At 58.2% G+C, this 25,039-nt stretch overlaps 1 protein-coding gene across 5 annotated transcripts in view; it reads left to right on the forward strand.

Moving 5' to 3' along the window:
• Positions 1 to 25,039, forward strand: part of ACTN4 (actinin alpha 4) — a 70,566-nt gene that overhangs the window by 27,676 nt on the left and 17,851 nt on the right. For 3 of the 5 annotated variants that reach the window (XM_070632717.1, XM_070632719.1, XM_070632721.1), the window contains exons 2-8: positions 14,594 to 14,708; positions 14,942 to 15,061; positions 18,205 to 18,291; positions 19,370 to 19,457; positions 21,163 to 21,241; positions 22,367 to 22,448; positions 23,161 to 23,246. In XM_070632717.1, the coding sequence (XP_070488818.1) occupies positions 14,594 to 14,708; positions 14,942 to 15,061; positions 18,205 to 18,291; positions 19,370 to 19,457; positions 21,163 to 21,241; positions 22,367 to 22,448; positions 23,161 to 23,246 (657 nt within the window). Of the gene's footprint in view, positions 1 to 14,593; positions 14,709 to 14,941; positions 15,062 to 18,204; positions 18,292 to 19,369; positions 19,458 to 21,162; positions 21,242 to 22,366; positions 22,449 to 23,160; positions 23,247 to 24,222; positions 24,309 to 25,039 lie in introns of all 5 variants that reach the window. The other 2 variants (XM_070632718.1, XM_070632720.1) reach the window with 1 other exon arrangement.

Genomic DNA, 25,039 nt, shown 5'->3' on the forward strand with positions numbered 1-25,039 from the left:
GGCCCTGGGTGAGGGCCCCGTGGTTCACCCTCAGGCCTGTGTGTTTCTAAAGAAGGTGCGGGCGGGGGCTGTGTGTCCTGGTCTGCACTTGGGTGCAGCTTCATGCTGTGTGGGATGAAGGTCCCCTTGTAGCCCCGGCCTCCCGGTTCTGTGGAGGGAAGGAGAGGCTGTGACTCTGCCTGCAGAGTTCTCTCCATCTTCACGGCGATGACCCTGCCGTCCACACGCCACCAGGAGCCCTCCCACACCATCACTCTGGGCGTGCTGCTCCCCCATGAGACCCTCCAGGGGCTGCCTGCTGCTCTCAGAGCAAGGACCGAGAAGAACCCTGCCCCTGTGGCCTGGAAGGCTGTGAACCAGCCCCCTCCCCCCACCCCTCTAGGCTCCTGCTCCAGCCACGCCCTCCAGGCCTCCTCCGGGCCTCTTTCTCCCAGGGCCTGTTTTCCTGGAATGATCTCCCTCCTACTTGTGAACCGTTCGACCCTTTCTATCCTTTCAGGTTCTACCATCACCTCCACAGAGAGGTCCTCCTTGACCAGCCACACTTGATGCCCTCCCTGTCAGTGCCCCGCTCCGGTCGCTCTTTGTCACATTGCCCTGTTTCACTGCACCGTCACTGTCCAGTGTCTTCTTTCCTTATGTGTTGCCTCCTCTGCTAGACGGTAAGCCTCCCGAGGGCAGGGATGTCTGTCTAATCCTAGTGCTCAGAACAGCAGGTGTGTGTGGTCGACGCCCAGTGCGCTTTAGAATTGGAATGAATGGACGAAGTTTGGGAGGCTGCGAGAGGGTGTGTCTGAGGCCCGCATTTGGGCCCAGACAGGATGACTCGGGAGTCCCATGGGGCCCACTCGGCCTCTTTGGTTCTTGTGCTGTTTCAGGGCACTCAGACCTAACCACTGGTCCCCTGCTGGCCTGCAAGGCGGTGCGTCCAGCGCGGCCTCTGCCTCTCCTCTGCTGAGCGCCCCTGGGAGAAAGCAGGTGCTCGGGGCTCTCTGAGCCCAGACAGGACTTGCTGTCCTGCTCCAACCTGAAATCGGTTTCCTCCAGACCTTGCCTGGAGCCAGGCCTGTGAACAGCGGGAGGGTCTGAGCCAGGCTCCCCTGCCTCGTGTGGGGAGGAGAGTGGCCTGGGAGCCACCAGCCTCTCCCCTTCTCTAAAAGGCGCACAGTGGCAGTTGGGCTGCACCTTTGTTTTATGAGTCACTGGCGATAACCCGTCATAAATTGTTATTTCCTATACTTTCAGAGCAGCTTTATCGGCGTCTCCTGTGCAATCCGGGAACGGATTTGACACAGGGTCAGTTAACGCAGCGTGTCGAAATCTGTCATTGTGCCCATATAAGGCAAACTCCTCGGGTTACTTTTTACCTTGGCAGAATCACAGGAATGTCAAGGTAACCAGGCCACCTCAGCATAGCTCTGATTCTCGCCGGGTCACCTGACTCCCCTCCCTCTCCTGTGACTCAGCCCGCAGCCCAGTGCTGCGCCTGCTCGCTCGTGGTGGATGGAATGGCCAAGGGCCTCCAGGCTCACTCTTGGTTGTGTGTCTTCCTTAGGGTGGGCCCGATGAGAAACTATGCGAGGTGCCTCACGTGGGGCCAGATGGCGTGAGAGCAGAACCAGAAAGCAGCCTTGGGCAGACTTGAGGTTAGCTAGGAGGCAGGAGGGTGCAGCTCTGGCACCTGCCAGCTGCGTGAGCACGGGCGGATCACTTCGGCTTTCGGAGCAGTATCTGTCAAACATAGAGCGCTGAGAACAAATGGTGGCACACAGTGAAGGCTCAGTAAGTGGGAGTCTATTAGGGGAAGCCCTGGCCCCACTCGTGGAACTCCGCTTGCTGTTTTTGTCTGAGGTGCAGCTCCTAGTAGCTTTAAAGGGGCCGATTGAGCTGATTCGATGAGTCCTTCCCTGGAAAACTGGACCCACACCTTCACGAGGGCACTCCATTCCCCCTCGCCTGCCTCCCTCTCACCCGGGCACACACACACGTGCACACACACACACACACGTGCACACACACACACGCCGCCAGTCCCCTCTTGTTACACACGCACACACACGTGCACACACACACACTCCGCCAGTCTTTTGTTGTCACAGGGCCCCTTTCTCCTCTGACGTCACACCGCTCCTGGACACAGCCGCCCCTTAGGACTGCCGTGTGGTTGGGCTGGGCCACGGTATCAGCCCCAAGAAGGCCTGTAGGTGGGGCGAGCCAGGGTGCGAGTCTAGCCCTGTCACTCTGCCAGGGCAAATGGTTTCACCATTTTTAATGGAGCAGTTATGAGTCAGAGGTTTCAGCCTCTCTTTACTGGTTCCTCCCAAACGTGTAATTACCCTTTGGTTATAGGACCTTATTTTGGTTTTTCTTTTTTTAAATCCTCCCAAGACGCTGTTAATATCGTCCATCTCGTGTGTCCAAGGGGGTCTAAGATGGAGAGAATATGGTAAAGAGAAAAAAGACCCCAAATCCGGAGTGATTTCGTAACCCACAGACGTTGTGCCTCCACCCCATCCTAATGCCACAGCAGGAAGTGGAGCCAGCGCTGCTCACACCAGGCTAAGGGCACGAGTGGGTAACTCTGAACACCACCGGTTGCCTCATAGCCAACTCCAGACTCCAAACCTGGAAGTTCTGGTCTGAGGCCCCTCCCAGATTGACTGGTGGATTCTTTCACTCCTTCAGCCAGCACTCACTGTGCCCCTGCTCGATGCCAGCCCTGAAGAGGAGCTGTGCTGAGCCTCAGCAACGGGCACCAGCCCCTCCGCGGGCCCCTAACAGTGCTAGTCCGTGCAAGAGACAAGAAGACTCCATCATGCCGATAAATGCCCTGTGTTCTCTCAGCCTCCAAGCTCCCCCGGCTTCTTAGAGGGCTCGCCTTACACCCGGGCTCTGATGGTGGAAGCCGGTGGGACAGTCTGTGTGAAACAATGCTTGTCTGTGAGTGTCGCCCCAGACTCTGATTCCCCCGGTGTGTCAGGAGCACAGACTTCCAGACCACCGGCTCCACCTAGCCGTGCTGCCCACTCCCAGCCACCACTCCCTGCTCTCCCTGGGGTGGGAGAAAGCTTCTGACCTAACCGGCAGACCGATGAATCAGAATGTCCCAGAACAGGAAAAAGGAAAGGGTCACCAAGGAGGAGTTTCAGTTGTCAGAGGCGAAACCCGCCCCACTGTTAGAGATCACTCCTGGGCTGGCATAGTTACCCTTCCGCCAACGCCCAGTGTGTGGATCCTGTAAATTCCAGAAAACAAGCCATCTGCCAGAGGAGAACAGAGGGAGAAGTGAATGGGACTGTTGGCCCTGCCTCCAGATGCCTCTGGCCTCTGCGCCTCCGTTCTGCTGGGGAGTCCCCAGGGTGGGCCTTGGTGGCTCAGGGCAGAGGTAGCACTTGCCTGAACGACACTCAGGTCCCATCAGCCCCCTCTGACTTTTTCTCCCCAAACGCCTGTTATCTGGATGAGCAAGTCCATGGGTGGATTTCCCCAGGCTAGAATGGTTATTCTAAAGAGTGGTCCTTTCAGGCGCTTGTTAGGATTCCAAGCTGCGCGGTCTCAAGGCCAGGCCAGAATCGGCTCGCTCGGCTATCTTTTTAAAGGATCAAAGTTTAAACCAGACAGTCTTTAATCTCCCCTCCTGCCCCGAAATCTGAGCTCAGCTGTAAGCCATTGAGAGTAAATGGGGTTTTTGTAGCTCAGACACCCTGTTCTCTAGGTGAAGGGCCCCCTGTGCCCGATTGTTTCACAGCAAAATGCCAGCTGGGGCTAGAGGAGGCGGAGGCAGGGCCCCAGCCTCTGCTGCTGCCCTAATTTAAAAACTGCCTTGTGGGAGTGGAAGTTTTCTCTTTTAAAGGTGGCTATTTCAAGGGAGGGCTCACCCATCCCCTCCCCGCTTCCTGCTCGAGAGCTCTCCTGGGGAGCTGGGCTCTGCCTCCTGCCTCTGCCCTGTGGTCTGCGTTAGTTCAGACCCCTCTCTCCCTGTGGACTCTGTAGAGAGGGCAGCTCTTGCCCCTGGAGAGGACCCAGTTCTTTGCAGTGTAATCTGAGTGGCTGTGGGTGGGTGGGTGGGTGGGCTGGTTGGTTTTGTGTGTGTGGGATGGCTCTGGAAAAGTTGGTCTGAGGACAGAGACGAGCTCAGAGACTGGGGCACCTCCCTACCCTGGGCTGCTTTCCCCTGCTTCTCTAAGGTTTCTTTTAGCTCCAAGGGTCCAGTCCAACGTCCAGTGGCAAGGGCTCCCTGGTTCTACCCGGGCCTCAGACCCCTCGTTTCTAGATGAGGGGTCACGTTAGAGCAGTGGTTCTCAACCCTGGCTTCATTTAGACTCACTCGGTGCCTTTTGTAAAATATCGTCATTCAAGACCTGCCTCCAGGGGATCTGATTCCTTTGGCCTGGAGTGAAGTTCAGGCATTTTTAAGAAGCTCCTAGGTCCCATGCATTCGTTGTCAATTGATATTCAACAAGGGTGCAAGACATTCAATGGGGAAAGAATAGTCTTTGCAGTAAATAATCCTATTGGAAGCACTGGATATCCACATGCAAAGAATGAAGTTGGACCCCTATCTCACACCATATACAAAAAAGTACCTCCAGCTGGATCAAAGGCCTAAATGTCAGAACTAAAACTATAGTCCTTAGAAGAAAACAAGTTCGTAAATCTTCATGATCTTGCATTAGGCAATAGTTTATTAGCTGTGACACCAAAAACATAAGCAACCAAAGAAAAATAGGTAAATTAGACTTCATCAAAACTAAAAACGGTTTTGCTTCAAAGGGCACTATTAAAGTGAAGAGAATTTCCTCAGATTGGGAGAGAATGTTTGCAAATCATACATCTGCTAAGAGTCTAGTTTCCGGAATATATAAGAACTCTTAAAATGCAACAACAAAAAGACAACCCAGTTAAAAATGGACAAAGGACTAGAATAGACATTTCTCCAAAGAAGATATACAAATAGTCAATGGCACATGGAAAGATGCACACCATCAGTAGTCATTAGGGACATGCAAATCAAGACCACAATGAGAAATGACATCACACCCACTAGGATGACTATAATCAAAAAGTCGGATAATAACGAGTGTTGGCGAGCATGTGGAGAAATTGGAACCCTCATGCATTGCTGGTGGGAATGTAAAACAGTGCAGCTTGTTTGAAAAACAGTCTGACACTTCCTCAAATGATTAAACAGTTATCCTGTGACCCAGCACTTACACTCTTGGGTGTATATACCCGAGAACTGGAAACGCATATCCACACGAAAACTTGTACATGAATGTTCATAGCAGCATGATTCGTAATAGCGGAGGCATATGATGGCAAAGGGAGAAATAACCCAAATGTCCATCAGCGTATGAGTGGGTAAACCAAATGTGGTACATCCATACAGTGGAATATTATTCAGACAAAAAGGAGTGAGGTACTGACAACATGAATGAACCTTGAAAACATGCCGAAAGAAGCCAGACACTAGGGGCCACATAGTGTATGATTCTGTCTATATGAAGTGTTCAGAAGAGGCAGAGCTGCAGAGACAGGAAGTGGGTGAGTGGTTGTCGGGGGCTGGGGGCGGGGAGGGAGACGGGGAGCGACTGCCCACAGTTTTGCGGTGATGAAAATGTTCTGACATTAGATAGTAGTGCTAGTTGTACAACCTCGTGAATATACTAAAACTCACTGATTTTTATACTTTGAAGGTGTGAATTTTATATGTGAATTGTAACAATAAAAAAAATATCGATTTTCCAAGGTATGGACATGATTAAAAACAGTAGACACACACCTATGGTCCGGCAACTCTGCTTCTATGCTGTATAAATTATCTATTCTTGTGTAACAAATTGCCTCAAAGCTTAGTGGCTTAAAACAATAAATATTCATTATCTCAAAAAAAAAAAGAAAATCGGGAATGCTCCTGGGTAATTCTAACGGATAGCCAGGATTGAGAACCACTGGATTTGAAGGATCTCTGGAAGCGAGAAAAGCCAGATCCGAGAGTTACATTGCCCGATGCGGTTGGTGGTTGAGTGGCAGGCCAAGGGAGGGGAGGTCTGGGGACGGTCTCCTTGTGTCAGCCACCAGCATGCAGCCAGCCACTTGGCGAGTCCTGGGGGGGGTCTGGCTTCACCTGCAGTGCTAAGACTGACCGTGGCGCCTTCCAGAATAGAAATAACATAGCCATGAACGCAGCGTCCATTGGTCAGTCACTCACTGCCAGGCGATATGTGTAGCGCGCTCTCTGTGTTATCCTGTTGAATGCTCACGTCGTGTCTGTCACCCCCATTTTACAAAGGGGGAAACCTAAAGTTCAGAGAACTGAAGTTTGTCTTCTGCGGCCACACACAATAAGTGGCAAAGCGAGGATTTGAACCCACATTTGTTTAGGCCCAAGAGCACTGTGCCGCGTTGTCCTCTCCTCACCCTTGTAGACCGTGGCGGATCGATGTCCTGGCAGCATCTGTCAGCTCCTCAGCTTGCCTCCCACCAGCTCACCCACTGCTGCCTGCGGTCCTGCTTGAACCAGGGTCTCTGTGAGTCCAGTGGCCTCAGATGCCTGAGCAGTGAGGGCTGCTGAGGGCTCCTCTCTCCCGTTGGAGTGGCAAGCCGAGAGCAGCATCTGCCCTGGCTTGTTTTTGGAATATCTACAGCTCCAGGGTTATTTTTGTGAACTGAAAGCATGCAGTTTTATCCCTAAGTAGGGACCCTCACCAGGATAAAATCGGATTAGAAACCATGAAGTCCTAAATGGCTGGACATGAGAAGCCCCAACCCTGTTCCATTCATCCTGGGATTTCCTGAGCACCCATCACGTGCCAGGCACCATTCCAGGCCACGGCTCCTGCCGCAGATGGGATCCCCCTCTCGCGCAGCGGATATTGTCCTGGGGAGGGAGCCTAGGTTTGGGCAGAACCTAATTTCTGATGGTACCGAGTCCAGTGAAGAAAACAGAGCAGAAGAACACGAGAGTGTGGTGGAGAGAGCAGGCCAGGGGAGGCCTCCTGGGGTGGTGACCTCGGGAGGAAGGCCTGAGCGGTGAGAGACAGCAGCCCTGTGAAGAGCAGGGAGAAAGGCTTGGACCCGTGCTTCTCATGAGGCAGGGACCGCATTCCAGATTCGGCTGTTGCGGCCACAGCGCACACGCACATGTTTGGCCAAGGGGAGTGCTGGCTACTGGGAGGGGGCGGAGGGGAGGGAGCTGGTTTCTGGATGGACACGCAGGCCCCTTGGAATGCTCGCTGCTCCACTCTGCAGTATTTATACCTCTCCTCTGACCGGGAAGTCAGAGCTTTTTCATGTAGGCCGAGAAAACTCCGAATAAGGCAACGTCAGGCCAGAACATAAGAAGCATTCCATATTTCTCTGTAATTGCTTTCAAATTAGGTTCTGTCGTCATGGGGCAGGCGCACACAGCATGCCCGCTCTGCCCCCGGCTGGATATGGAGTTGAGTCCCCTTGCTGCAGTACCACCAGCCCTGATCACCAGTGCTGGCGGGGCCGTCCCAGTCCCATGCTGGCCCCGTCTAAACGGCGGCCGTGTCATCAAGACCCGTTCATTTTCTGTCCTCTCAACCCAGTCCCCGGTTTTTATCTCCTTCGGAATCTGGTAAAGGCAATGGATCTTTGAAAAAGTGCTCACATGTGCAGTCTCAGCTGTCCAGAGGCTTCACAGAGCCCCTGGACAGGTCCGTGCAGAGGTTGCCAGGGCAATCGCCTTGCCGTCTGGGCCGCTGGTAACCCAGATTCCAGAAGGCTTAGCCGTGAGACCCTGAAAGCACCTTTAGAACCAGTGATGAAGCCCAGGGGCCAGGGGAGCAGTCTCTGCTTTCATAAACTGGAAAGGTGCGCCCCCTCCCCCGCCCCCCGGGGCTGGGCCTTGCCTGAGGCCTGGCCCCGGCCTGGCAGATGGGCGATAAGAAGTGGGGATGCCTACCCCAGGAATAAATAGCTGTCCCTCCCCTGTGTCCAGCCCCGGACACCCTTCCTGAGCACCCATGGGCAGCAGGAACCATGGGCAGCATCAGAGGCCACAACAGGCAAGGTGGGAGTTCAAGAGGTAGGACGGCGCCCTCTCCCTCAGAGCAGCCAATGTCCCAGCGGAGCGGCAGACCCAGCACGGTATTGCAGAGACGGGTTTGAGAACTCCCGGCACCCGAGGGAGCCCTGTCTTGCCTCCCTGTGCCCTGGGCAGTTTGCTGTGGCCAGTTCCAGTCAGCCCTGGGCCTGGGGAAGAGACACGCAGCTGGTCCTTTTGGGTCAGGCACTTGGCCTGTGACATCCCTCCAAAGGGGTGGGTGGTGTACCCAGTGGAGGCGGGGGGTGCAGCATGAGGTGGTGACCAGTTTTTCCTAAAATCTTGTCAAGCTGGGAGTCAGTGGAATCCACATGTGAGCATCTGCCGGGTGGGTGGAAACAGTGCAGCCTCCCTCCCTGGTCCAGGAGCCTCCTTGGCCAGTGCCAGTCATCACAGCCAGCGCCTTCGCCCTGCCCAGGGACTCGGGGAGTCTGTTCTCGTGTAACCGGACTTTGCAAGAGGCTCCTTTCTTCTGGGCTTAGTGGAATTCCAGCTTCCAGCAGACGTTTCCCTCCACACCTCCCCCTCAGCACTCAGAACTTGCTTTGTAGCAGAGGTCCTTGGGCAGAAAAGGGAAGGAAAGTTTTCTCAGCTGGGTCGGCCGCATCCCCCCAGGCTGCTTTCTCCTTGCACTCCCCGTCACTCTGCCCACTGCAACACCCCTCGGTTGCCCGGTCTTCTGAGTGTTTGTTTCTTACTCAGTGACTGCCCCTGAGTAGAGGCCTTACCTCTCTGGGTCAGGGGAGGGAGTCATCGATGAATGGCTCGTTAAAGCCCACTGCTGCCACATTCCTGGCTGCTGAGGTCACCTCCTGAACAATATCCATCATTCATTCACCCAGCCACCCCACATCCTGGCAACTGGGAGGGGTCCCTGTGACACAGGAAGGACTTTATGACCAGCCACGCTCAGCCTCCTCCCTCTCCCCCAGCACTCAGAGTGACAAAGCAGAAACAGCCCTGGGGCCCCTCTGAAGCTTGTCTCCCCAGGGGCCTCTCAGGCCTCGGCACAGGGAGCCGGGGCAGTGGGTCCCAAACGAGCCAACAAGCTCGTCTTTCTCTCTGCCACCCTCCCTCTCCCCCACTCACACCCTGTGCTATTTGAGCACCCGGAGAAACAGCTTGAACAGGCTGCCCGTGCGCAGAGGCGAGTTCTGAAGGCTCTTGTCTGTGGTTTATTTCACGTGTGTTCTCAAAGGCAGACAGTCCACATCCTTCCTCGCGAGAGAGGCGAGGGCTGCGTGCAGGCTCCCTTCACAGGATGGCAGGGCCACCACTGGCACTGTCTTGCCTGCCTTGCACACTGGGCCCAGGCTCCCCTTGAAGAAGCAGCTCTTCCCCCCGACTCACACTGTCAGTTGTCCTCCAGCTCGGGCACTGAGGGGCCGCCGGGGCCCTTCTTGACTCACTTCTGCCAGATGCACTCTGCCAGGCCCGTGCCAAGCACTCTACTCAGACGTTGCAGAATCAGTGGCCACCCCGTGTTTGCATTTATTAGCTGTGTGACCCTGGGCTAGTCACTCAGTCTCTGCCTGCCTCAGTTTCTTCATCTGTAAAATGGAGATGATAACATCTCATGTCATCATGGGGTTGGAGGTCCTATAGAGTTACTCTGTGTAAATAGTAAGAACTGGCAATTAGCAGTTCTTGCATAATTATCTTTAGCATACCCCCCCCCCCCAATCAGAATGTAAATTTTGTGTCTGTTGCTTCCTCCCATGCCCGGTACCTAACAGGGACTCCGAGTCAGCGTTTGTCTGCCAGGTGAGTGTTGAGTGCCTCTCAGGTGAGGCGCTGGGGGCAGGGCCACCCCTCAGAGTCAGTGCTGCCCCTGGAAAATGCCCTTGACAGTAAAACCCAGAAGAGCTCAAAGTTCTTTGCCTTTCCCTCCTCCCACAGAGGGCCAGTAGCTCTCGGTGCCCCCAAATGAAACTGAAACCTTGAGCTTGCATTTCTCAGTCGTGACAGTCAGCATCTCCGACACGGCTGTTCTGCTTCCTTCTCCTGCCAAGTTCCTCTCGCTGCCCTCTTTTCTTCCCACTCATTACACGTTGACCCTTGCCCCCTTCAGCTGGGTCCCCACACAGCAGCAGCCAGCGTGACCTTGTGAAGGCCCAAAGAATGAGGGCAGTCCTGCCAGCCTCGCAGCACAGCTTTCTATCCCTCATTCCCTTCTTTCTTCTCTGTCCCCACTGCTGGAGGGCCTTTGCACATGCTGTCCCTATTCTCTCTCATTAACTCATTCCCAGTCCGATCAGGGTTTGAGAATCTCCTCCCAGGGAAATTTCCCCGTGTCTGCCCTGCCGCTAGATCAGGAGCTGTCCCTTCGCGTGCTGAACACTCTCCTCCACTCCCGTTCTGGGGAGGGGGTGGGGGAGGGCAAACGCAGCATGGTACCTCAGAGCTTGGCCTCTGGACCACAGCAGCTGGCTTTAAATCCAGCTCTGACTCTCCAGGTGCCTGCCTGACTGTGGCCAAGTCACTTCGCCTCTCAGACCCTTGGTCTCCTCATCTGTCAAATGAGGCAACCACCTCACAAGAGAGTGAGGATGTGAGCACTTAGCATGTGGCAGGGTGCCTGGTGTAGCGTCCGGCACAGAGTCGGCTCTGTCGTGGTGGTAGCTGTGCTTGTTACTATCAGCACTTTCCCTAAGGGCGTCACTTCTGCAGTGGAGTCAGTGCTTGGTCACTGAGATCCTCTCCCTCAGCAGACTGGGGGCTCCAGGGAGTGTTGCCTGGGTCTGCTTTTGCTCCCACGACATACTCGGCACAGGACCTGGCCCTAGATCAACACTCAGCCATCGCCTGTCGAGGGAATGGGTGTGGCCTGACCCCACGGTGTAGGTCTAGGCCATCGAGGAGTCGGCGGTGGGCTCTCGCTCATGCTCTGAGAATTCTGCGTGGTCAAGGGGGGACAGTGGGCACATGAGGCCTCCATCTGTGGACCCCCCCATCTCCGCCTGAACCAGGTTGGGAGAGGGAGTGTGTAAGGATATTATTTTTGTAACCCACTAGGAAGAAGCTATGACTTGTTAACATTCCACCTCCAGCTTCTCCTCACCAGTCACACAGTGTGGAGAAGTGGCCGTCCAGGGTTGGCCTGTCCCCGAGGGTGGACTCGAGGTCGTGCTCTCTTGCCCAGAGCTCAGGGGTTCCTGTTCTGTGCATGCCAGGTTCTGGTGGGAGTTCCTCCTGCCCACGCAAGCCGGGTGAGTGCGTCTTCTCCCCGAGCACCTGCTCTGTGTTCCGCTTGGGGCTCTGCCTGCTTGCAGCCAGGCTGACAGAGTGCATGGCAGAGTCACCGTTGATTCCAAAACAGGCCTTTCCTCGACACTTGAACGACACCGAGCACTTGATCTGGGCCAGGCACCGTCGTCGGTGATTTACTGGCATGGTCTTGTTTAGTCTTCGTTTAAGAGGAGAGATTATTGCCTCCACTTCATCAGCGAGGACTCTGAGGCTCACTGTGTGCCCGGGGTTACCCCGCTGGCTGGTTGCCTCAGTGGCAGAGGTGAGATCTGAATCCAGGTCTGTGTGAGCCCCAGGCCAGAGCTCTTGTTTGGTGCCCAGAGAAGATGAGCAAAGGCACAGAGGTGGCATGGGTTTGGAGGGCGGGTAGTGCAATGACCACGTGAGGACAGACAGCCTGGACCGGACAAGGCGAGGTTTGTCCAGAGCCCAGCACGTTGAGTGAGGGCTGTCTTGAGAGGGTGTCCTGCAATCTTCTTTCTGCTGCAAACCATGGGGATGGGGTAAGGGTCTTTGCAGAGACCCCAGATCCCACCCTTCCCAGGGATTGAGTGGGGAGCGGCGGGTGTGGACGTGTGTGTGCTCACGGTTCTCTGGCATGCACTTTATGCCAGGCACTGGGTCGGATGCTTTAAAGGATGTTCCCCCCATTTAATCCTCCAGCAACAACAGGAGGTAGATTGTAATGAGTCCATTCTACAGAGAAGGGAACTGAGATATGAGTAGGTCAGCTCACTTGCTTGCACATAGAACAAGTAAGCCGAGGAGCTGCCATTCCGACACAGCCCTGTGCCCTTCAGAGCATGCAGGCCTCGCCTGGCAGGCCAGTTGGCTGAGTGGTATGGAACCTGCAGACCAGGGGCCCAGATCTTGGCCCCAGCGGCACCAGAGCCTCAGGGGGCTCGCCCTCTGGGAACTGCCCTCCTGCAGCCTCAGTCGTGGGATCTGATTGGCTACTTTGCAGCCCAACAGCATCTTCCAGGCAGGTGTGAGAGCAGAGGCCCAGCATCCACTGCCACTTCCTGTCCCGGCCCGGTCTGCTGCCTTGCTGCCCAGGGCAGCTGAGTTCCAGGTGCGCTGCTGTCCACCACCAAGGTTAGAAAGGCACGTGAGATGGGAGACGGAATTCCTACCTGCTGAGAGCGTGCACCCGTGCACAGAACACCCAGGAAGACCCCACACGACTGGAGAATGCTGTCAGAGAGATGCTGAGGGCCGTGTGTGGTGGCGAGGGCTGCCAGGGAGCAGAGAAAGTGCTCTGTGGAAGAGGCGGGATTTTCGGAGAAGAGAGGTCTGGGGGCAGGGACGTCCAGAGGACTGCCATCGATTCACCTGCCATGTGCGTTGATGCCTCAAATCCTCCCCTGACCTTGCCCGGGTGGTGTCTTTATCGCCACATGACAGATGAGGAAACGGACGTTAGGAAGGTTGGGTAACTTGCCCCCGTGAGTGTACAACCAACAGGCTGGCCCTGGTTACTCTGGGTTCCGAGTCGTGGGAAGAAGCGTGGGAAAGGCGGTGGGGCCAGCAGTACCCGCATCCCCTGATGAGAACCTGCTCGGCGGCTGGAGCTCAGAGCAGCTCACAGTGGTGGGGAGCAGAGGACAGTACTGACGCCTGAGAGAGCAGGGAGAGGGGTGCTGTGCTGAGAGCTGGGGGCGGCTGGAGGAGCGGCTCTTCGTGGGACTTTGAGGGAGGGGTGGGAGCCGGCTCAGGCGACGCGGGAGCAGGGCACAGGCGGCCTTGGCTGAAGTAACAACCTCCCGGGGGGAGTCCTCTGTTTCATTAGCAGGCCTCTTTTATGTTGCGAGAGGCAGGATGGCGTGCCCTGGCCTGAACACAGAGCCGCCCCCCCGACCCCCCGCCCCAGGTTTGGAAAGAAGCCTCGTGCCAGGCCTGGCTGTGGAGCAGCGTGTTAATTAGGCGGCCCCTTTGTCCGGGAGGGGCCTTGTGTTCATGTCTCAATGAGCAGGCTGGTGACAGTTGTCAAAACACATGGTGCTCGGCCAGAGCTCCGCGGAAGCCCTCACTCCGCGGCCCCCGCCTGCACCAGGCTCGGAGTGTGCCCCTGCGCCATCCAGCTGTCTGCCCGCATCCACCCGGGCCCTGCAGGTTGAGGGGGCGGGGGACAGGGGATGGGGCTCCCCTGAGAAACAGGCGTGGGCTTTTTCCCAGACCCTGCTGCCCAGGCCGAGCAGGCCGGTTCCCCAGGAGGCGTCTGGACCTGTCCGCGTGGATTCACATGACAGGTTGCCCGGGTGCTGACATCTGATAACGTGCCCCAGCCGGCGGGGGGCAGGGTGGCCCGGGCCCTGTGCTTGGTGTTCTGTGTTCCAGTTTGGAGTTTGGACTTCTCGTTTATGGCCGTTTCTACCCCAAAGTACCCTTTCGCCTTCCAAAGTCTGCTTGCCTTGTGTTCCACAGAAACTTCCTCCTCCCATGAGGCTGCCTAAGCCTGCTGGGGTGGGTGCCCGCCTCCCCGTGCCTTCCAGCACCTCTAAAACACTCTGAAACTTAAGATTTGCAAGTGGAGTATTCTCTGGGGAACAGAGGGCGTCTGGCATGTAGGGAAACAGACTGTGTGGGGTGTGCATAGGGCTCAGGGTCTGTGCCCCTGGCCTTTCAGGAGCTGCCCACTGTTGGGCCACCAGAGCTCTAATCTAAGAGGCTGACTTGAGGAAACCTTGAATTTACAGGAGGCTTCTGTTTTCCAACTGCTTTCCTGTCCCAGGTCATCTCTATGCCAGCGATGGGGAAATTGCTGCCCAAGCTCCTGCCTGGTGGCGGGCGGAAGCCAGCGCTGGCTGGGCCTTGTGGTCGGGTCTGCCCCTTGGGTGGCATGATAGCTGGTGCGTCTGTCCGAGAGCACAGCCCTGGCTCTTGTTTCCACTCTCGGGGCCTGGTGCCATCAGGCTTGCAGGACTGGGCGAGCACACAGGCCGTGGCGCCTTTGACGTGTGTACTGGGTTCACTCAAGGCATTGTGGAGAGAGCACTTGTGCCAAGGGTGACAGGCTCGGGTCCAGTCCGTGCCCTGCTGCGTGTCCCCCGGTGATCATGGGGTGGGTCTGTTAACTCTCCTGAGCCTCTGTTTCCTCAGATTGACCTGCCTGGATCTCAGTAAAGACCAGAAACAGTGTGCGTGAAGGGTGGAGCCGAGGGAGGGCCCCATGGTGGCCGCTGTTGTCCTGGGGTCAGGGCTGTAGCCCAGCCCTTTGGCTGGAGAACCCCAACAGCCATCTGACCCTCTGGACCTCTCTGTTCTATTCCCTAGACCTTCACAGCCTGGTGCAACTCCCACCTGCGGAAGGCCGGCACGCAGATCGAGAACATCGACGAGGACTTCCGAGATGGCCTGAAGCTCATGCTCCTCCTGGAAGTCATTTCAGGTGAGGCTCCCCTCCTGCCAAGCGCATCGCACCCCGAGCGGGGCCTGTGCAGCTGTGCCGCTGCTGCTGGGAGGAGAGCGAGGCCTTTGACGGCTGCGGGAGCAGGGGGTCTGGGCGTCACTGCTGGGGCAGGCCAGAGTGCCGGGGCAGCAGGCTCCAGAGAGCTCTGGGGACCCTAAAGCTTCTGTGCTTCTCTCTCTCTCTCTCCCCGTTTCTCGGTGCTCGGCTCTCAGGGGAACGGTTACCCAAGCCGGAGCGGGGCAAGATGCGAGTGCACAAGATCAACAATGTGAACAAGGCGCTGGACTTCATCGCCAGCAAGGGGGTCAAGCTGGTCTCCATTGGGGCCGAAGGTGAGCTGGGCTGCGGGCCTCCGTTCCTGACCTGCAGGCTCTGAGGCCCGGCCTCTGCGTTCTGAACAGAAGTCGTGTTGGGGGCAGAACACTTGGGGTGCTTAGAGCCCCAATGAGTATTCAGCAGTGACCGTCCTCCATGTGACGTAGGCCCCACCAGCTCCCCCTCCCTGCACCCACAGCTCCATCCCGTCCGAGTGTGGGGTTGGGTGCTCCGGTCGTGCGGGGCAGGCTGCTGCTGCGGCGAGAGGAATGGCTTTGACTCAGACCCTGGACGCCCTCCCCATGCTGGGCCTGAGAGATATTGACAGACGGTGACAGGGCCTCTCTCGGTGCCGGGAGCACCTTTGCCCCTAGGCCCTGCCTGGTGTCTGTGGGCAGACGGGAACACAGAGGAGAGAGGGCACGGGAGGCCTGGTGTCAGTGTCAGGGCTCCGGGGCAGGGAGTGCGGGCCCAAAGGTCAATGCCCAGACCCTGCTGGGCACACTGGCTGGGAGAGTTTGACCTCTGGCTGGATACCCAGGGTCCCTGTCTGCCCCGTGGGGACACCCAGAACTGTGACCCTCCCTTCAGGCCCTCCCTCAGAGTGACAACGGCTGTCCCTCAGCAGTGGGCTGCCGTGTCGAGCTCACAGGCACTTTGGGAGACGAGGTGAGGCCTGATGGAGCCCAGCAGCTCCCCGTCAGCCCCGCTCGCAGTCCTGCTCAGTAGACGGAGCAGAGTTTCCTCCGCCCCGACGTCCATGTTGTCCCAGCTTTTAGAAAAACAAAGGAAACTAATTGCTGTTAATGACAGGGCTCAGAGAGTTTGGCCCAGACTCTAGACCAGAACGCATGTACGGCGTTCCAAGGCTCTGCTCCCGCTGGGGACCTCTCGGGGAGGGGCGCCAAGCCCCACATGCCACGGTCGAGGGGGCTGGTGTTTGTTTAGAAAAATCAAAACCCCAAAATCCAGTCAGGGCCTGAGAATTTCTGTCCTTCATGGATGTTTCCTCCTGGCTGCCCTCCAGCCTGCTTCTCGCAGCTGCGTCTGTGTTGCTCACATGCTAGCCTGTGAATGCGGAGCTCAGAGGAGAGACCGGTGGTCATCTGTCTTCATCTGGAGAAAAACTCAGTCTGAAAATGTCCTCTGTCCGTGCCCAAATGGGTTCACTCCCAGCCCCTGGGACCATCGGCCTTGGGACAGAGCTGGGGGCAGCCTACAGGAGGCACTGGAGGGCTTGGGGACCCGAGAGCCCCGCCCGCAGCCGCCCCCTCTCCCGGCCCTCTCTCAGGTGTCAGCAGTTGCAGGAACAGGCTTCCCGGTGGGGGTTATGAGAAGGGACGGGGGTCGGAAGCACAGCTGCACGTCCGAGGAGCAGCTGGTGGCTGTGCCATGAGAGAAGCCAGCTTCCTCGCCTCACAGGAGCTCTCTGAGCCCTCTGAGACCGGCTGCCTCGTGTAACCGGGGGTGCAGGAGCTGCGACCTCCTCTCCAGACTGTGCCCATCCCCGGCCTACATCTCCTGAGGGACTCTCTCCTCTGCCCCGGGCTGGGGCGGGCCCGGGGCTCTGCCTTGTTTCCAGCCCTGGGAAAGGATGGGGACAGACACTGTGTCCCCCCTTCTCTGGGCAGCGGGCTGTGCCTATCTCCTTATCCTGCAGCTCTAAAGCCAAAGCTGCCCTCAGCCCTCAGCCTGCGGCTTGGCCGTGGGGAGCTTCTCCACTGTGGCTGATGGAGCCCCTACCCTCTCCTCTCCAGGGTGTCCTTGGGGAAGGGTGGCCCCATCCTCTGGGTGACACTATGGCTCCTTTCCAGTCAAGCCCGCCCCAGAGTTCTCTGTTCTCGAGGGTCAGTGAGCAGGTCTCCTGATGTGCCCTCTGTTGTCCCTGCCTTCTTCCTGCGTCTGGTGTGCTGCATGTGGGCAGAGGCAAAGGACCACCAGGGGCACTTCTGGCAGCAGATGCTGAGCCACGCCCGCTCACCCTCTTCCCTCACCTGTCAGTGGACACAGGGGGCCCTGAGTGTGGGAGGGATGAGTTCTCTCTAGGTTGCTGAAGCTGGAGCCTGTGTGGTCCAGAACCTCCCCTCTTACCTGCACAAGTGAGAGAGGGGTTGGGTTTCCGTTAGTCAGGAAGGCCTGTGCCTGGAGCTGGGCCTGGTGTCCCCACTCTTCCTTTCCTGCAGCGTCGCATCTTTCCTGGGGGCTGGGCCCAGGTCCTGGGGGTACCGTCGTGATCATGAAGAGACAGTGAACACATAATCAGACTGACAGATCCACGCCAGAAAATGGCGATCCGTGTGTGAGGGCAGGGCAGGTGCGGGGGAGGACCAGGACGGGCATGGGGAGGTCGGGGGCCGTTCTGAAGCATGACGAGTAAGCAGAGGCTGGCAGGATGGGAAGGACCAGTCGTCTGAGGAAGGAGGGTCCAGGTGTGCTCTGGGTGGACAGAGGTGGGAGGTCCTTAAGGCAAGAAAGAGGCTGGCTTGCCAAAAGGACGCAGCTAGAGAGCACGGGGAGGTGGGCCGGGTCCCTCAGGGCGGCCTTGTAAGCCGGACTCTGGAACATGGGCTCTGTTTTTGGCGTCTCAGTGGAGCTTTAAGTAGGCGAGTGACTCAATCTGTCACAGCTTTTAAAACGACCACCTGGCTGCTGTGTAGAGGGGGGTGCAGGGGGGTGCAGCAGGCACTGCGTTGAGCTCTGGGGGACACGACAGTGGCTTAGACAAAGGTGGCAGCAGTGAGGTTGGAGGGAAGTGGACAGATTCTCAGCAGAGAGTAGTGCAGTGCACCCGCTGGGGGAGACATGCCCACAAAGGCCCATAAATGCACGATGGAGGTATGCGCAGAGGCCAGGGCTGCAGGCTGGCTTCGGGACAGGCCTTGGTCAGGAGCAGCATCCTGAGCTGGATCAAGACAGTGAGCAGGGTGGGGGGAGACGAGGCCTGCACAGCTGAGGACACGTGCACAGAAGCCCGAAGGTGCTAAGCAGTGGAAGGGTTTGGGGCCAGTGCTTCCCAGAGCATTCAGGGGACACTGTCTCCTGGGTGCTTGGCGGGGACAGACAGTTGGAGCCAGTCTATAGACAGGACCAGAGGGCTGCCTGAGGGGTCTCTCTCTGGTGTAACAGCTGTCTCACCCTCTGCCCCCTTTCCCGCATGCAGAGATCGTGGACGGCAACGCAAAGATGACCCTGGGAATGATCTGGACCATCATCCTCAGGTTCGCCATCCAGGATATCTCTGTGGAAGGTGAGAGCCAGGAGCCTGCTGACCGGCAGGCTTTCTCCCCACCCCACACTCACCCGATCTCGGCAAGTTAGATTAGCGTTTGGGCGTCTGGTCCTCATGTTTCCAGCCTCTTCCGTGTCTCCTGGCATCACTCACAGGGCTGGCCCTGCCCAGGAGTGGTTAGTGGAGCGGCTGGCCTAGGCTGCAGGCGAATGGGGTCCCCTCCGGCCTCCATGTTGGTGGACTCCTCACCACCCTCGTCAGGCAGGCCTGCTTGGCCCCCTTTTACAGTCAAGGAACTGAGTCACCGAGCAGCCTAGTGGTGGAGTCAGGCCTGGCTTGGTTCTCCTGGGCATCAGTGCCGACATATTTCTGCTTGACACCCCCACCCTCAGCCCTTTGCCTCCATGGACCTGGGGTCAGTCCAGGCCACCCAGGAATGAGCCGCTTTACTTTACTTTCCTGTACGCACCACAGGAGGAGGAAAGCCCCCCAAGCCAGCATGTAGAGGGGGCTTCTGGGGACAGGCCACAGCGGTGAACAGGACAGATGTGTTCCCTGCCCTCGTAGCAGACCAGTCTGTCATGGAGAGTTAGAGCTGTCCACAAGGGATGAAGGACCACCTGGACCCCCAACTCTGCTCCCCTGAAGCCGTGGCGAGGGCTGCGAGCCCCTGAGTGGGCAGGGCCTGGGGCTCTGGCCCTCGGCTGATTCTCCCCCAGCTGATTCTCCCCCCAGCGCAGGGGAGGCCGAGGTGGCGTCAAGGCCTGTTTGTGGTGCGTTCTGGCCGTTAAAGGCACAGGCTTTGCGGTCAGACACATAGCATAGGTTCAGGCCCTGATGTCCTGTCGTTGCCACTTCCTGGGGTGACCCTGGGCGAGTGGCTTCTCAGGGCCATGCACGCGGATCGGCTTTAGGATCAGCAGAGGCCTGCCCGTATCTGGAACAGAGGGGCTGTTGCTCTGGGCTCTGCTGCTCTGTCGACACCCTGCCCCCGGCCTCTGTCTGACCTGGGCCCGAGCTGAAAGCGCGATCTGTCCGGGCTGGTCCCAAGGCTTTCGTTTCAAGCCGATGCTCACCGTCCTTGTGTGTTTTGCAGAGACGTCTGCCAAGGAAGGGCTCCTTCTCTGGTGCCAGAGGAAGACCGCCCCGTATAAGAACGTCAACGTGCAGAACTTCCACATCAGGTGAGCACCTGCCGAGGGTCCCAGCCCACCTCCTTCCCTCGCTTCTTCCTGTGCTGCCACGCCGTCCTCCCACCTGCCTCTTTTCTGTCTTTCTGTTGTCGTCTGTGAGATGCCAGCCCTCGGGGCCCTCCCCTGCCACTGGCCCCCGTGAGCTCCTTAGAAGGTCCCTGCATCCTCTCCGAGGAGGGGGAGGAGGCAGTCGCCACGCTGTCCTGGGCTGAAGGCTTTAAGGCCCGGCTCTCTGGTGGGCTTTATAGAATCTTCTTCCTCCCCAAGCAAGGAAATGTAGAGACAACAACAAAACTCTGCCTTTATTTTGACCTCGCAAGAGGGACGCGTCCTGAGAGTTGCCAGTGAATTTCGTGTTAGGAAAATGGGCTCTGTGTCCACTATGATGAACAAGACTCAGCCCCGCCATGAAGCTGCCCTCCCTCGGGAGACAGGGAAATGAGACATGTCTACCACCACCGTAACAGGAGCTAGCATGGTCAGCGCCATGTGAGATCCAGAGTGCGGGAGGCTGTGTGGCCTGCTGGTCAGGAGCGCGGCCTTGGGGTGCCCTGATCAGATCCGGCTTGGCTTGACTTCACCCCTCTGAGCCTCTGGTGTCCTTGTGGGGGATGGACCAGGGACGAGGCACACATCGGAGTGAAGAATGAGGCCTCCTGGGCCCCAGAGAGGGCCTGCTATATCCCAGGCTCTCTGGGGCCCTGGCATTGGGGGTTGGGGACCGTTCCATCGTCCTCCCCCACGAATAGCGTGTGGTACCTCCCTGATGTCCTCTGTGTGTCTCCTTCCTTTTCCTGTCACCAACTGCCTGGTCCTCTCTGCAGTTCTCACTCATTTATTTCTTCAATTGATACAAATCTATGGAGTGCCTACCCTGTGCCAAGAGTGGGACCAAAATGAATCCTGCCCCTGGAAGGTTGCATAGGGGCCCCGTAGCTGACAAAGGCGCACAGCTGCAGGTGGCGAGGACTGCTCTGCAGATACAAGGCAGGACGAGGTGATGGACAGTGAAAAGGGGCAGCACCTCTGTCGGGGGCCCTCCCGAGGAGGTCCATTAAACCTGACCCCACAGGAACAGCCCTTAGAGGGCCTCAGGGAGGGACATGTGGCCAGTCTAGCTTGTGACCAGCGTCGTCTTCCTCTAAACAGAGACCCTCATGCCAAGCCACACTCACTCTGGCATTCAGCCAGCCCGAAGTTCAGGTCAGCCAAGGGGCAGAGGTCACAGTGTAGGCCCTGGCCTCCCGCAGTGGGCCGTCTTGCCCAGGGGCCTGTCCAGGGCCGGGGAGCCTTGCATGTGCCGAGGGCAGCAGGCACGGCCCTCCCAGTAGCTGCAGTCCTGGAGTGTCGTACGGCTGGGGTGCTGGGCTGGGCGTTCACACGTTCACTCGTGTCATCCTCACCACGGCCCTCGGAAGGAGGGACTGTGCCTCTTTTCTAGACAGGGAACCCGAGGGAGTAGATTATGGGACTTGCCCTAGGTCATGCTGACAATAAGTGGGAGAGCCAGGATTTGTCCGGCTCCAGCGGTCATACTCTTGGCTGCTGTGCCGTGCCGTCCCCCTGCAGGGCCTGGCACGCACACTCAGCTGCCCCGATAAGCAGGAATCCATCATTCCTCAAGGTGTGCGGGGCCTCTCAGCGCTCCCAGGACAGTGTGTGCGCCCTCTTCATGAGCTTTCCTTTCCGTCCACAGCTGGAAGGACGGTCTTGCCTTCAATGCCCTGATCCACCGGCACAGACCAGAGCTGATCGAGTACGACAAGCTGAGAAAGGTGTGTGTCCTTTGCGTCCTCAAGGGCCTCAGCCCGAGTCCCACCCCAACTCTCGGTCACCTCCCCCAGGCCCAGCCATCGCTGGCGTCCAGAGCTGGATCCTGGGCTCAGACGGGCAGGCTGGGAGAGCCTCGTGCCAGCTGCTGTCAGACCCCAGGCTAGATGGCTGATTCTCACCTCCCTTGTTCCCTCGGGCCCGGTCCTCTTCTCCCTCCGTGGGCACTGCAACTGCCTGGGATTATGTCGGGGCCTGGCCAGCCAGGCCTTCCAGTTCCCCTTGCTTAACTCCTAGATTCTGGAAGCCTTCTCTCTCTGCCCCTGGGGGAGGGGGTAGATGTTTCGTGGGCAGGGTCCTGTTCTGATTTGCCTACACAAAGCTTATGACCCTGTAAGACCTAGGCCCTGCCCTCGAGGAGTGCCCAGCCTCGTGGGGAAGGCAGGACAAGGTGTCCAGAGCAGACAAGCCGCATGAGGCTGTGCACGTGTGCTCAGGCCGAGGGGAGGCCGGGTGGGGGTTGACTGGGCGGGGCTGTGGAGGAGGGATAGGGCCCTGCCCAGCCAGTGGGAGGGGTCTCTGGAGGGGGAGGCAGCCTAGAGCCAGAGAGAGGGCATTCCAGGTGGGGGGCACGTGAGGGATGGTCAGGGTGGAGTGGGCTTCAATCCCATAGGCAGTGGGAGGCAGCGTGCAGGATGCTCTGGGCGCGTAGAAACGTGGAAGCCTTGGTTTGCTCCCTTCCCCCCCCTCCCCCCCCCGCCCTCCAACCCCCCCGGGGCTCTCCCAGGTCTGGACCACACTTTCTGGGGCTCAGGACAGGGGTCTGTATCTGGGGTCTCGGGGGTGGCTGGAAGTTGGAAGAAAAGAGTGCACCTGCATTTTTTTCTGGAGAAAAGGTCCATAGTTACCCCTCAAAGATTTCCAGGGGATTCCTCTTGGTAGGAATTGACTGTCTCTGGGTGTCCCCCATCCCTGCAGCTGCACAGGTGGCTGAGAGCTGCCTAAAGGAACTTTTCCAGTCCTGTCCCTTCCCGGGTCCCACCTTCCGGGCCAGCCCTTCCTTACTCTCTTCTGCTTCTGCCTCCTGCCCCTGACGGATTTCTTCCTCCTTCCCTCGCCGACCCCCCCAGGACGACCCAGTCACCAACCTGAACAATGCCTTTGAAGTGGCCGAGAAATACCTAGACATTCCCAAGATGTTGGATGCAGAGGGTAAGTGCATCGGTTTTGTTCAGTCGACACCCTGCTTTGTGGGCGTGGCTAGCAGTAACTTCAGGAGCTGGCAGAGCCTGCCAGGATGGCTGGATGAACTTGGGTGAACTGGGGACAGTGGTGTTGCGGGGGGAGCCTGAGCAGGACAGGCACGCTTGGGGGTGGAGAAGCTGGAAGAGGATCGGCTCTGGGGGCTGCATCTTGGTCCAGGGCCCGGGCACCTGCCTGACGGTCCTACTCTTCCTCGGGAGGGGTGCGGGTGGCCCGGAGGGCTGACTCCTGCCAACAGTGGAGGCCTCTCTCTGCCTCCCCGCCTGCCGCAGGCTCAGTGCGGAGCCCTCCGAAGGGGAGTGTTTTGTTTTTTCCTTTTCCGGCTGTGCTCCGTTTCCCAGCCATGCACCACCCCCAGCTGGGACTGGTGCCTCTGGCCTCCGGGGGCCCCTGGGGTTGTCTGTCCAGCAGACCCTTGAGGCCGTTCTCAGAGAGAGGAAGTGGCCTCATTCCAATCCGGTTCCCACAGCCTTGGCCTTTCCAGAGACCCAGGGGGCTGGGGGGCTGAGGGTGTGGCCAAGCCCACCGGAGTCACAGGGGTCACTGGATCAGCTCTGAGGGTCCCTCTCCCGGGGTGGCTCTGGCCTTGGAGCCTCTGGATCCCGGGAGCCGCCCTCCCCCGCCCCTGCTGGGCGGATTAACCCTTGTTGTTCACTTGCAGACATTGTGAACACGGCCCGGCCCGACGAGAAGGCCATAATGACCTATGTGTCCAGCTTCTACCATGCCTTTTCGGGAGCGCAGAAGGTACCGGGCAGGGCCAGGCAGGCCCCCCCGCCGCCACTGCCCAATGCCGCTGCTGCCTCTCGCTCCACGCTCACTTCGTTTCTCTTGCAGATGGCAGTGGCCTCTCTCTCCGACTGGAAGCCACCCCCCAGCTCCCTGGCATTGCTGCCCATTTAGTCTTTGCTCACACTACCTCTCGAGGGCCTCTTCTGTGCCAGGCTCTGCTCTGGGCACTGAGGGTACAGTAGGGACTGAGGCAGGCAGAGTCCCTCCTCTCGTGTGGCTGACATTCTAGTGGGTGAAATAGACGGTAGGCAAGTCCTCAGAGGAGGCATTTCATGTGGTGAACAGTGCAGTAGAGAGCGTGGGACGTCATAGAGGTGCCCAGGGGCCGCATTAGGTCTGAAGGACGAGTGAGCAGCCACTGGGAGTGATGAGCAGAATTGGTAGGAAAATCGCTCCAGGCAGAGGGCAGAGCAAGGTCAAAGGCCCCGAGGCAGAAATAAGCTTGGCTTGTCCAAGGAGTGGCTGGAGAATGGTTAGCGAGGAGAGGAGAGTTGGAAAGTGAGGCTGGAGCAGGTGACAGGGCCAGGCTGTGTAGGACCGTTGTCATCTGGGGTCAGGAGTTTGGGTTTATTCTGAGGCCCCCAGGAGACCGTTAGGTGGCTCATGCTAAGGTGGTAGGTGGTCGCACACAGTATGATTGACTTAGGTTTTCAGAAAGGTCAGTTAGCATTTGACTGCTCCAGACCCAAACAAGCCTTCCTTTCTGGAGCCGATGGCTAGTATCACAAGCCCAGGCCTGGTCAGAAGAGGAACCCACCTATTTGGACCCCCTCCCCACCGCCCTCTACAAACCCTCGGCAGCCGTGCCTGCAGCCCAAGCTGGGGTTTGGCTTCCAGTCCAGAGCAAGCTGTTCCTCCTGCATGAGCCTCGGCCGCCCCTGCGTCTTTCACTCTCTCCTGCCTCTCTCTCTCTCTCTCTCTCTCTGCGCAGATATTGTAGGCACTCTGAGGCCAGATGAGAAGGCCATCATGACTTACGTGTCCTGCTTCTACCACGCTTTCTCGGGGGCTCAGAAGGTGAGCTGAGGCGGAGCGCCCCTCGCTGCTGTGCCTGGAGACTTGCCCTCTCTGTCCCCTCCCGTCCCCACCACCCATCTGTGGTTGGAGCCGTGGCCAGGCCGCCGTGGCATGAGGGCTGACCCGCTCAGGTGGGTTTCTTGTGACCCTGGGCCTCCAGTGCCACCTGTGAGCCGGTGCAGGTCCGGTGCTGACATGCTGCAGATGACCCCTGTGAACACCTGTGAGGTAGGGGCGCCCCAGTTTCTCAGACGAGGCCGTTGAGGCCCAGCTCCGCATTCACGGCAGAGCTGCCGTGTGGCCCAGGCTCCACGCTGGGCCCTTTCCCCCGGAGCACTGGCTTCTGCCCCCAACTCTGAAGCTCCTTTCCCTCCCCAGCACCCCGCGAGGGCTCTCGTGAGCAGGTTAGACTCCTTGCTGAGCCGGCCCCTGCTGGCTCAGCTGTCCGGCCGGGCCCCGGCAGCCCGCTAATGCAGGCAGAGCAGGCGGGAGTGTCTGTTCCCAGAGGCAGCACCCCGTGAGCTGGGCTGACCTCACACTGCACCCGTGGGGGTCCTCCACTTCCGCAGAAAGGTGCCCAGCTGCCCCTGGGGAGAGAGGCTGCCTGGAGGCCTGGGCACCTCTGTCCCCGCTGCTTGCCTCCTGGTCTCTGGTCTTGGGCAGCGATGGACCCCTAGTGACTTGGTTTTGTGTCACCAGTTGGGAGGAGGAGAAGAAATGAGCTCTTGCTT

The sequence above is a fragment of the Equus przewalskii genome, chromosome 9 (assembly GCF_037783145.1).
Source record: "Equus przewalskii isolate Varuska chromosome 9, EquPr2, whole genome shotgun sequence".
NCBI classification, from domain to species: Eukaryota; Metazoa; Chordata; class Mammalia; order Perissodactyla; family Equidae; genus Equus; species Equus przewalskii.